The sequence below is a fragment of the Trematomus bernacchii genome, unplaced genomic scaffold (assembly GCF_902827165.1).
Source record: "Trematomus bernacchii unplaced genomic scaffold, fTreBer1.1, whole genome shotgun sequence".
Lineage (NCBI taxonomy): Eukaryota > Metazoa > Chordata > Actinopteri > Perciformes > Nototheniidae > Trematomus > Trematomus bernacchii.
The window spans coordinates 7546764-7560065 of record NW_022987656.1 but is presented as its reverse complement, the minus strand read 5'-3'; the positions used below and the strand labels follow the sequence as shown (position 1 = coordinate 7560065).

At 40.2% G+C, this 13302-nt stretch overlaps 1 protein-coding gene across 1 annotated transcript in view; it reads right to left on the bottom strand.

Moving 5' to 3' along the window:
- rrh (retinal pigment epithelium-derived rhodopsin homolog) overlaps positions 1–9791 on the bottom strand; it is a 45953-nt gene extending 36162 nt beyond the window's left edge. Inside the window, exons 1-3 of the mRNA XM_034135297.1 lie at positions 9680–9791; positions 8675–8865; positions 3431–3530 (exon numbers count right to left, since the gene is read on the bottom strand). Of these exons, the coding sequence (XP_033991188.1) occupies positions 3431–3530; positions 8675–8865; positions 9680–9791 (403 nt within the window). The remainder of the gene's footprint in view (positions 1–3430; positions 3531–8674; positions 8866–9679) is intronic.
- Positions 9792–13302: the final 3511 nt, after the last annotated feature.

Below are 13302 nucleotides of genomic sequence, written 5' to 3'. Positions count from 1 at the left end.
CATTTTTATTCATAAGCCCACACAAACATTGAGGGAGAGAAAGCTGTACAAGTTTAACAGTCTAACACTTAATAACAGTGGCGAGCCGTGAGCTTTATACCTAGGCCCTCTGACCCCCACCCCTTCCCTCGAAAAAAAGGAAAAAAAATAGTTATTACGTCACAGCGTATACTTCAGCGGAATATCAAAACAACGGCCCAGGGTGCAAAACGCATCAATGACAGCGACCCTCTACCACACAAAACAACACCTGTGAACCCAATTTGTGTTCTTTGACATTGAAAATGATATTGCATTGTGTTTGTTACTTTCGTTACAGTTGTATGTCTTACGTGTAATTTGGCATGCTTTTATTTTGAAGGCGAGTTCACGCTGTTGACAGGAAGTTGTTGTTCCTATGGAAACAAGAAAAGTTTCACAGCGGGCGGAACTTGTCATAAAGTCCGCGATAATGAAACCCACCCATTTAGAGGGAAGATATGATTGGTCAATTGGACTGTCATTTGACATTACTCTCTCGTTCAGTTACTATAGTATGGGCTCAGAACAGTCTCATAATACACACATGCACACATAAGGATTCACACTTGTATTTCATGATCCGCAAAAGGATTCACACTTGTATTTCCGGATCCACACTTGTGTTTTTCAATGCACACACAAATGTGTTCCGTTTCATATACATGTAAATAAAATCCAAATACAGAAAAAAGTTTTACATATGTATTTTTGATCCTCACATATTTGTTTTCCGTTTAAAACCGCTGCACCTGCAAACACAAACCGCTTTCTGTGCATGGATCGCTGTGCATTCGTGTGTGGGTTTTTTGAGACTCCCCTGACGGTCACCCGATTCGTACTTGTAATTTTTTCTATCTATAGCCAATCAGATGTCTCCTCAATTCTAAGCCAATCACATGAGCGCGCCCCCACGAGGGTAGATTTCTTGCGTTCATGACGTAGCGCTTCATGTACGCATTTTGCGCTGTCCGGAGCTGACAGGTCCATGGAGCCTGGCTGCCTGCAGGCGCTAATCTCAGGACACCTCCACTCTCAGTACATTGACACTTTCAGAGCAGGAAATGCACGCAAATACAAGCCTTTATATTATTAAGGTACAGTGCCACTTTCCGAACCATTAATGAATGCTTGTGTACACAAAAACGGCAGGCAAAACCGTTTTAAATGTGTGTTTCCTGTATGGCGAATACAGCTGCTTTATGTATGTCTGTATGAAGTTGTTGTGAGTGTGGAGGGAGCAGCTACAGGTTAGCTTAGCCTAATCGATCAGTGCACTACGAAGCCAGTGCTAGACAGTGAACTGTCAACGGGGGGAGCCCCGCCGGTCATTATCGGCCGATATTCACTCTTAATAGTTTGATCGGTGCTCTCTATAAAGGCCGATCAGGAGAGCTGGATCTGATCGATATGGACATAAACGCGAGTGAAGTTTTAGCGAGCTACATGAGAAACTGGCGGGCTGTCAGGAGAGAGGAAAAAATAGATGATCCTTACTCCCGTGTTATTAGCCATATCCGGTCATAGTCCGGTAATTACCTACTAACGGAAACTCTGCTTCTTCTTCTTATTATTATTATTATTGAAACATGACCGGTAAGTTTCAAATTTGTCCGGTAAAATTAATTCTGTCCGCGGAAACCCTGCTCCGAGTCCGGACAGCGCAAAATGCGTATATGAAGTGTCATGAACGCAATAAATCTACCCTCGTGGGGACGCGCTCATGTGATTGGCTTAGAATGAAGGAGACATCTGATTGGCTATAGATAGAAAAAATTACAAGTACGAATCGGGTGACCGTCAGGGGAGTCTCAAAAAACCCACACACGAATGCACAGCGATCCATGCACAGAAAGCGGTTTGTGTTTGCAGGTTCAGGGGATTTAAATGGAAAACAAATATGTGAGGATCAAAAATACATATGTAAAACTTTTTTCTGTATTTGGATTTTATTTACATGTATATGAAACGGAACACATTTGTGTGCGCATTGACAAACACAAGTGTGGATCCGGAAATACAAGTGTGAATCCTTTTGCGGATCATGAAATACAAGTGTGAATCCTTCTGTGTACATGTGTGTATTATGAGACTGTTCTGAGCCCATACTATAGCGGGCCCTCTGTGAATCGCAGAGAGGGCCAGACCTTCTTTCATGTAACCCTTCACATTCAAACAGAGACCGAACAGGCAGATTCGAAGGATTTATTTCTTTGGAAATGTTATTTTATTAAATCAAGTTTTTTTTTCCGTAAAACTAATGAAAAATATAACAAAAATAATATAAAAAAAATATATATTTTTAAAAAATATATATTTTTTTAATGTTTTTAAATATTATTTTTTGGAATATCTTAGGCCCTCACAGAGGGCCTAGAGGGCCCTGACGGCTCGCCACTGCTTAATAATGATCCCATCTCAATACACTACATAGTGTGACCTAACACAATACTAATGAAATGTCCTCCGCAATACATTGCTGGGTGGGACGTTTTTTGAAGGAACGGTAGTCCAGAAAATCTAAGGACAGAATGACAGACATACATAGATTCCAATTTGACATTACTGCCAAACTATTGGATTATTTTAGTTAGGTTTGCCCGATAAACACATGGATGTGTAAAGAGAACGGGATACAGCGTTGGAGGCAGGGACCCAGTTCATTCGCTGCTCAGTGGTGCATGAAGCCAAAATGGCCTGACTCTCAAGAGCAAAAGTACCCGGATCCTTCAAACCCCGCCTCCCACCTATTTCATGTCTATTTGGACATGAAATAGCGGTCATCAGATGAATGGAGTGGGAAATAACTCTGTAGTCAGTTATTAGCACATTTTATTTAAGATCTAATCATTTTAATTAGGGTTTTTCAAATGTTCAGACATGTACTTTATTTAAAAAATGCTTTAAGTATGCTGATTCACAGATGTCTCTTTCCCAATGTAAGTCAATGGGAATATATTTTTGGGCTCAATGGCATCACATGACTGATACGGAAGTTTTAATATTACCGTTTGGCCACTATGAAAATGTGCTTAAACGCCTGCCGCACATCCTGGGGGCTTGGCTTAACGCTACTGAATGGATACTGTAGTCAGTCTAGTTCTAAACACGTGCATGGAGACAAGAGCTGGTTAACTATGTATAGCGCCTTATAGTCTGCCCACCACTCAAAACACCTTTACACTGCAGGACAACATTCATCCACACACACATTTATAGTGATCCCATACAATGTGCCAAACTGATTCTCATTGACAGACATTCCTCCAGGTGAATTTTGTGGTTCAGTATCTCGCCCAAAACATTTCGACATAAGGACTACGGCTTGACCCCCTGATTCATGGCCGTCCAAACAAGCATATCAGTAGGAATATAAATAAGTTGAAATCCCCCAACTGCAGTGATTGAATACCTAGATCAGGTCTGCAGATGGTGAGGTATCGGTCGATGGCCACCACCGTCAGCAGGCCAATACTCGCCATGCCAAAGAAGATGTTGAGAGCTGCATAGATCTAGGGACAAAAACACAGAAAAAGTTAATTAACAGACCGTTATTGATAGTGGGCCTGTCATATAATTATAATTAACCATGTTTATTAAGGTTTATTGGTTAAAGCAACTTTAATCACACTTTAATGGTCGTGTTTCAATGGGTTTAAAGGCAGTTAAAGGTAGTGTCTATGTAAGGAGGTACACCAGGTAATTAACTGATGTGTAGTTAAAGGACATGCTAGGACTTTGATATAATGTTTATTATCTCCCTAAAACAAAGCCTTTGGTTTATAACCGATTATATTCCTGATTGATAAATCTGCAGATTGTTTTGCATTAACCATGTACACACTTGGTAAAAAACCGTTTGAAATCTCAAATATCCATCACAATTGTCCAAAGCTAAAGGCAACATTTTGAAGTGGGATGTTTTGTCCAATCAAAAGTCCAAGACACAGAGATATTACATTTATTATAATTAATACAAAAAGAAAGAGAAATAAAGAAAAATAAAAGGAATACAGACTTTTATTAATCCACGAGGTTCTCACATATGAGAAGCCAGAATCAGCTGAACAAATTTACAATTTCAGACCATTAATTCATGATCTTAATACTGCCCAGAAAGCATTTACTTTTGAAGGTTATACAGCCCCTAATCTCAACATAACATTTGTTCTTATTTTTTTAGCTGCTAAAGGAAAAAGACCGTTGCTTAGGACATTCGTTTTCCTCCTTCAGAAAACATCATAAAAAACCTTTTGAATAATCACTTTTATATTTTTGGAGAGCACAAAACTTGTCTAAACTGTCCCCAGTAAAGAAAAGAAAAAGAGAACAAGAACAAATAAACAGCACAACAGGAGGAAAGAGTTAAAAGACACAGAGAAAGAAGAAGACAGACAGGAAGTAAACATTTAAAGGTGGGGTAGGTAAGTTTGAGAAACCGGCTCGAGATACACTTTTTGTTATATTCCATGGAATGCTCTTAACATCCCGATAGCAATGAATATCTTAAGTGCTTTGACAAAAAATCCATAAAAAAGAAAACGGCAGACGAAGACAGACAGGAAGTAAACACTAAAGGGAACAGCAGAAGAGGACAGACAGGAAGTAAACACTAAAGGGAACATCAGAAGAAGACAGACAGGAAGTAAACACTAACAGGAACACAGTATGGGCTCTGGCAGTGTTTAAAGCAGGGGTGGGGAACCTCCGGCCCCCGGGCCGTATACGGCCCGCGAGACCATTTGGTACGGCCCTCGAGGTAATTTATAAACACACGCAAAAAAGAAAAAAAAGAAAAGAAATCTAGACCGCAAAAAAATTAAACAAGCGAGTGCCTGTTTTTCCTGGCCACGGGTCAGGGTCCTTGAACAAAACACGAGCCTAACGTGTCATCACGTGGTATATGTCTGGTCTGACCATGGATGTATAATAAGAACTGGATACAGCATGGGAGGCGGGGCCTCATTCATTCCTATGAGAGTTGCTCATTGGCGCATGATGATAAAATGGCCCAACTTTTGAGAGAGCGAAACGTCACAGATTACCCGTCATGCCTGAGAAGTACCCGTATGTGCGCTCATAGCACATGCGCAACTTTAATCACGCTCCCCAAAATGCTCGTTCACATCAAGCATGTCAATTTCAAGAGAAGAAGAAGAAGAAGCACGTCAATTTGCGTACACGTAAGAGCACCGCACGTTCATGACAGCATGGTAATGGATTGTTATTATGATGGATTTGATATTAACGAGGCGGCCGTGGCAGTTAGCAGCTAGCGGCTAGCTAGTAATTATGCTAATTTACACATCAGTCGTTGTGTAGGCTACTTTTATATTACGCTGATGTAACAGGATCTAGTGATATCCAAGCAACAGAGCTTAATTTAGCATGATACTTTTGTGGGTTGTACATGAAACCACTTGGTAATATATACAAATATATGTATTTTGAGTTATGATCAATTGTGATTTAAATCTTTATCTAAAAAGTAAAGCTGATGATGGATTACTGTGGTGGAGTTAAAATAACAATAGCCTATTTCTCTTTGAAATGTGATGGAGTAAAAGGATAGTAACTGTGATTATTCATGTTAAGTACCCAACAAGTAACTAAAACGTATAATACTTGAAGGAAAGGTGTAAAATGTTTCCATAAATACCAATATCACACACTACAACACAGACTATAACACCCCTTGTTGTTAAATACCAACCATGTGTGTGTATATATATATTTATATATATTTATGCCGCTAAAACTGTGTAATATACCAGGCTGCCAAATCCTCCAAACTGTTACAGGATGTGTATTTTGTAAAATGTGTAACTTTTTTTATTATAATTTCTGGTTTTTAATCTTTAATACTTTTTTTATGCATACTTTAAGTAACATTAGGCTGTCTTTGTTTCTGCTGTAACAATGTAAATGTATTCTGATTCTGATCTAATTGATATGTTTTTGTCACAGTTTGTTTCCCTATATTGCGACACTTGTTTTGTTTAAGATTATTTCTCCTTTTTTTACAGACATCCCCAACCATAGTAGAATGCTGTTGTAAAGGATTGCATTGATCCGTGCATCAATACCTTCACCCAGCTTTGAGGCCTCCAATGAATTAAATCATCTTGTGGGTGGGAAAAATGTGAAAAAATAAATCTCACAAAGAGTGACTTTCTGGTGTAATCATTATAATATCAAAGACAAGCACTTTTAGTAATATATAAAATCATTCAGCAGCAGAGGTTGGGGTGAAAACAGCATTTCTCATCACATCTCCTCTTCATCCCATCTCCTTTCATCATATCCAGTGCCAGGAGAGCTTATCCAAAGACCTCATCACACCTCCTCTTCATCCCATCTCCTCATCAAATCCAGATCTTCAGCATCATCACCAGTGTCTAGACCCCGGGGGGTTCCCTATATGCTCACGGCTGCATTTCCCCCTTTGGATATACGATTTCAGGATCGGGGTCTAATCGCCAAAGACTTAACATTTATCATATGTGTCAATAAATGTTCTTTAAACAAAATGAAGTCTCTCCTGATTTAACTGTCTGGACCACATCCTCAACTTTTTTTCAAACCATAACATGCCTTCAGTGGGCTTTCCTGTTGATCATGTTTGGTGGATTTTTTAATAGAATCATTGTAATCAATATTATATTACCTTTTAATCTATATAAATTGTATTAAAAATTGTTTCACCTAGTTCTACTATGCCAGCCATCAGAGGTATACATTTTGTAACATCTCTTTTAGGTTTCATTTCTTATATTTGTGAATTTCTATATAAAATGCTGATTTCTACCTGAAATGCTTATGTATTTTTAATTACATTTTCGTAGAGCTTTGACTTTTTCAGCTGAATAAATATTATAACTAGATGGTTTTGTTCAGCATTGCCAGCTTCACTGTTGAGCTTTATGTTGTGCCCAGCATTCTCCTGTGCTCTGAAATCAAAATGTGGATAAGCATAAAACAACACTAAAATAAACACTACAATACAACTTGTTATTTGACACACACAAGGTTGTTCATTTGTGTGTATAAATATACAACACAGGCTATATACATATATATATATATATATATATACATATACAAGTATAATTAATACAACTATTAATTTGATTAGAGCTTTGACACATATATCTTTATTTATATATGTATAAGTATGACGACTACCTCGGTATCATATGGTAGGCCCAGAGCCGTATAATAGAAGGCGCTGGGTAGGCCTATAGCAACCAAACGGAAGTGTAGTACTGCCGTTTGGCCACCACGAATATTTTCATCTGAGTCCGGCGCACTTCCTGGGGGCTTGGGTCTGACAGGGGTGCAGTTCTGACGGAGAGCACCAGAACGCCGCTCCGCCACTTCCAAAAATTGCAGTACCCATAAGGAGCCGTACACATGCCGCAGTTTTTGCGTGGCTGTGTCTTTAGTTGAAAGCCCAGTGGCGATCTGTTCCTCTGTCATACTGATCATACAGTCAATAACTTTGTTGTTATTAGCATCTGGTTAGCTAGCTATGCTAACGAATATAAGAAGCTTTTTCTACAACCAGTGAGGTAAAGGCACATCTTTATATGATCATTATAGTTATAAAAAAACAAGAGAATAAAGTAAACAGGTATAAAATACTATATGACAGTAAAAAAAAGTTGTTATTAATAAACAAGAATAGAGTTTGAAAGGGGAGTGATTTGTAAAATATCCATAAAGAAAAAGAAAATCTGCTTACAGTTCTGTTTCATATGGGTGTTGAGAGATGTATCCATAGATCTCCTAATGTTGCTCTCAAAGTGCACCAGATTGATGCTTTTAACTTCAACATTTAAAAAAAAATATCTTCCCGGGGGAGCATGCCCGTGCACGTGCATGCATACGCGAGTCATGGTAAGATATCTGGATTAAGAGGTTGCTTTTTATTTGCACAACATGAAAGAAAGGCCAAATGAATGGGCTGTGATTTTAGTATTTTTAAGCAGAGGTCAATCGGTCAATCGGCCCTCGGAGATGTTGAAAAAATGTAAATGGCCCTTGAGAGGAAAAAGGTTCCCCACCCCTGGTTTAAAGACTGGTTAATGGAAAAGAAAAGGTGAACAGACTTGGACAGTTACAGAAAACCTCCATCAGTGCTGCCGTCACATTGAGAGATGTTCCTGTCACCGCAGATAAGCCGTTGGTACACAATGGAACAGATTATGATTTTCTTCTTGTTTTCATCAAAACAATTATTTTAAGAACATTTTGTGAGACAAGTTGTTGGTTTAAACAGGACATAGCCATGTTATAAGGGGAGGGAGGCTGTGGCTCAGTGGATAGTGTGCTGGACTTCAAATCAGGGGATAATAACTTCGAGTCCCACTGCAGTCAGCATGTCATTGTGTCCCTGGGCAAGACACTTCACCCCAAATTGCTCCTGTGGGGATTGTCCACAGTACTGAGTCGCTTTGGATAGTCGCTTTGGATAAAAGCGTCTAACAAATGACATGTAATGTTATAATGGGATAATGTGCAGCAAAACCGGTCATTAATGAGAAAAGAACACCGACCCGAAGTGGAGGGATCTTGAATCAAGCTTTTAACTTGCATTCCATGTCGTTTTGGGTTGTCCCCCTCAGTTAAATGGTGTTCAGAAGAGGGCACTCACCTGACAACCAGTGTATCCAAACTTCCAGCTACCATGGATATCAGAGGCTGCTGACATGGGATATCCGATACCAGCCACTCCGATGTCAGTAAGAGCCAGGTTGATGATGATGATGTTGGTGGCAGTGCGCAGCTCCTTAAACTTCACAAACATCAACAGAACCACAATGTTGCTGGCTAAACTCACGATACCTAAGAGGAGGAAAGAAGGTCTGAAGCTTATATATTTTATAACATTAATAATAATGAATAATAATACTTCATTCTATTTAGAGGCGCCTTTAAAAGCACCCAAGGACACCTTACAATTAAAAAAATATTCTAAGTAAAGGTTTAAGACACATTAGCCGCCTTTAGCTTAGCGATGTTGATGCGCAGTCAAGTGACCGTGATGTAGTCAGTTTATAGGCTAACGTTAGTTTCACTTATGGCAATTGCATTAACGCCTCAAACATCACAAAATACTGTTCATGTAGAGATTATCCTGTTTTCCTGCAATATTCCAAAATCCAATAGAAAAATTCCAATTGACCTTTTGTCGAGGGTGCCCTAGCGATGCTAACTTTAGGGTTGGCCTGCAAACATATCATCACTGCAAGACTCTATACAGTGCCTAAACTTTGCTGTGTGTGTGTTTTTGTGTGTTTAGAATCTTTAGCATATATAGTAATAGGAGTTGGCTTGACAGGAATATGGTATTCAGGAAAGCTTGCAGCATAATACACTTTTTAATGTGTTATTTCATTATTCTTTATGAGGAATTACATAACACTGCCAATAGTAAGCCACATTCCCATATCTCCTTCCAGCTTACTGCTAATGGTTGGAAACGTAACTGTTAGATGTTTTGAGAGTATGTTCAAACAAGGTCTGAATGCAGAGTTACATAAAAGGACTACAAGGTTCTAGAGAAGAACACCAAGCAGATAAATCACATTGCATACAACACCATTTTCAGATTACTCATTATCAATTCATCTATTCATAAAGCCATTATCTTTGTTACCTGCCGTTATCAGATATCCAGCCACTATGTTGTGCTCCATTTGGGTAAAGGCACTTTTTCCCCCGTAAAGTGAAACTTCATCGGACATATTGACAGCGAATTCTATTCCCATTTTTTTTTGCGGTTTGCAAAAATGTAAATGAATTGAAGTACACAAACAGTAGTGGATTGAAAATGACACAGAGGGGCGGGAAAAAAATCCACAATCCGAGCCAAAGAGATGTAGAGAGTCAGTATTGCAAAATGCTTCTTCCAACTAAAGTCTGTGGGGTATTGTTGTGGAGAGGTGGGGTGAATGTTGGTGGGAGGGGGGGGGATTATTACATACCACGGCCCCCTTGTCCCCAGTTATCTGGAGGCAGTCTGAGCGTGAGCTGCAGAGGATTAGCTCTCACGTGGAGTTCAGTAAGCTTTGTTATTAGAAAACTGAAGTGAATGCCAGAGCCTCACACTGAGACTTTTACTTCAGAGGTTACATACTGAAGGGACAACCAAGGCTGGGTTAGCAAACGGTAAAGGGGGAACCTGCTCAGAGCCTTACTCCTCAGGGTCCCCCAAGGCCCCACGTTCACTTTGAGGCCCTGATACCCCTTCTCCACTGAAATCAGTTCTGTTGTAGTAGTTCCGTGCTGGTGCTACTTTGGTTGGTAACAGTTTGCTTTTCCACCAACCAGAGCCCTGTAGGAGCTGAGTCATGACGTCACCGTTTGTGCCGCCGCTCTGAATATCCATCACAACAACAGTGTAATTTCGGTGCACAAGGCAATCTTTCCAACGGGTAAAAGCCTATGATTGTTCAACAGAATTAAAGCAGTGCATTGGAATTATTGATTAGATCGAAACTCTTTATCTAATGCCTAAAACTTCTAAATTCTAAACGGATAAATAGTGAGCGATACCAAGTCAAGATCCATATAAAACATTATTTAGAAAAGTGATATATTCAGTATCGAGTATATATTTCATAAAGATCTGGCCATCAATTAGCATTGGTGATCTGCTCTTGTTTTCAAATCTTACACTGAGCAGAATATGAGCAAGAGAGAGGATCGTTCTATTTTTTTAATATAACACACTGTTACAGGGGGTTAACACTTAAACCAGACTTTAGTTAGACCTGGAGTAAATTCACAAGCTGCCCTGCAGTATACAAAGTCATTCAAATTAGTTCCACCTTTACCAGCTTTGATAACACTTTAATGATCAATCATTATAAAACATATCATATATATTATTCTGAAATGGACCAATCTGCACAATGACTACTTTTACTTTATATACTTTAAGTATATTTAGATGCTAATACTTTTGTACTTTTACTTGACTTACATTCTAAATACAGGACTTTTACTGAAACAGAGTATTCCTACACTTTGTTATTACTGAAGTAAAGATCTGAGTAGTTCCCCCACCCTGTAGTGTACACCACTGCAGAGTAAACCGTCATCATACATCCATGCATGGGCGTGATTTCCACTGGGGACAGGAGGGACATGTCCCCCCCACTTTTCAAAATCCCGTTTGTGTCCCCCCCACTTTTCAAATGTGTATATTATTATTTGTATTTATTATTATTTTACGCAAGCGGTCATCGTCACTGAGGAGCGTCTGTGTGTGTGTGGCACGAGCGCATTTTGTGTGAGAGAGAGAGAGAGACAGAGAGAGAGACAGAGAGAGAGAGAGAGAGAGAGAGAGAGAGAGAGAGAGAGAGAGAGAGAGAGAGAGAGAGAGAGAGAGAGAGAGAGAGAGAGAGTGACGGGGGTTGTTGTTAGCATCTGGTGCTAGCTCGGAGCTAACGGAGATTAGAAGCTGTTTCAACAATAAGGAGAGGGAGAGCTCTCTCCTGTCGGACTGATGCCCCTTTCACACCGGCGCTTTTTCAGCTCCGGCTCGGAGCTGGAGCCTGAAAAGTACCGTTTTTTCCTGTTCACACCGCAGCGGCGCCGCCTCATAGCTCCGGAATGCGGTTCACTTCCAGCTCCAAAAAATTGTCGGTCTAGAGGCAAGAGCTTCGGAGCTAGAGGCGGCGTCGCTTACGTCTCTCTTACGTCGAGGCGTGCAGGAAACTAAACCCACCTCCCCTGAACATGCCATGGGTCGACTGAAGAGTCTCGTCATGCCTGCCTACAAGCAGTAGCGCTGAGCAAAGTGACTAGAAGGCAACCACACACTTATAAAAAAAAAAACACTTTATAAAGTCAGGCAACACTAACCAGGCTTCGTGTGATTCTGTTTATTTGTACCTTACTTTGACCATTTAGGGTGGCCATCCGTCCGGTTTTAGGTCGGACAGTCCGGTTTTCAATGTCTGTGTCCGTCTGCCGGCGCAGCCTTGAGCCGGACGCTCATTTGTCCTCCTTTTGAGGTCATCCCTATTTTATACTTTTAGGGTATAAAAAAAAATAGACAATTATACAAAGAAATACAAAAAATAAGTTATGTGTAAGTATATATCCCCGTAAGACTTGTGGTCTTACAAATTATTGGCTGAATGCGATGTCAAATAAATATCTTGTATTTCATTGGTTAATAAACGTAAACAATTAGCCATGTGCTTCTTGACGTCACGTTCACGGCAGGGCACTGTGGCACAGAGTGAAGTTAGCCTCGCCGACTAGCTCATGAGCCAACTCCACCTAGTTAGCGGTAGGGTTAAACCGCAGAAATGCCGAAACGAAAGACTTCATTTAATCCTGAATGGTCGAAAGAGCATGGATTCCTCACAAAAAGTCGAAAGGACGACTTCCATGCTTTTTGCACGTTGTGTCGTTGCGATGTGGACGTAAGCAGCAAAGGAAAAGGTGCTGCTACTCTGTCCAGACGCATGTGGATTATATAAAAGAAAATGAACTGCATTATTCAGTGGCAAGTGATGCATCAAACAAAGGTACGATCAAGTGTTTCCCCATTGTACTGAGATATTTTCACTTTGAGGAGGGCGTGCAACATGCACTGTTGGATTTTTACAGTGATAGCAACGAAAAGTCAGAAGCTATAACAAATCAGTTGCTATCTAAACTGGAGATGTCTGGACTAGATGTGAAAAAAATGTCAGCATATGCAGCAGACAACGCCAGCGTTAACTATGGAAAACACAACAGTGTTTATCAGAAACTGAAACTGGCTCAAAAAGACGTGCTCGCTGCAAACTGTTTAGCCCATATTCTGCACAATGCAACAAGATATGCAGCAAGCAACTTGGATATTGACATTGAAAATGTTGTGCTTAAGGTGTATAGCCATTTTAGCATCTCAGCTAGCAGAACGGCGCAGTTGAAGGAATTCTGCGAGTTTGTGGAAGTGGAGGAATGCAATCTGCTGCGGCACGTTGTCACGAGATGGTTGTCTCTGCTGCCATCTATTGACAGAATCCTGAAGTGTTGGAGACCCCTGACCAGCTACTTTCAGAGTCTAGGTGAGGAGGAATGCTCCAAGATTTTGTGTAAATGCTTTGGAGAGGATGGCAACGAAGTATCTGAGATGTATTTTCTCTTCCTCAGTCACATTCTGAAAGTGTTTTCAGACTGCATTGAAGCACTTGAGGCCAAATCATTCAGCATAACCTCTGTGTTTAAGGTAATGACTGAACTGAAAGGGAAACTTGAGAGAAGGTTAAAGGACAC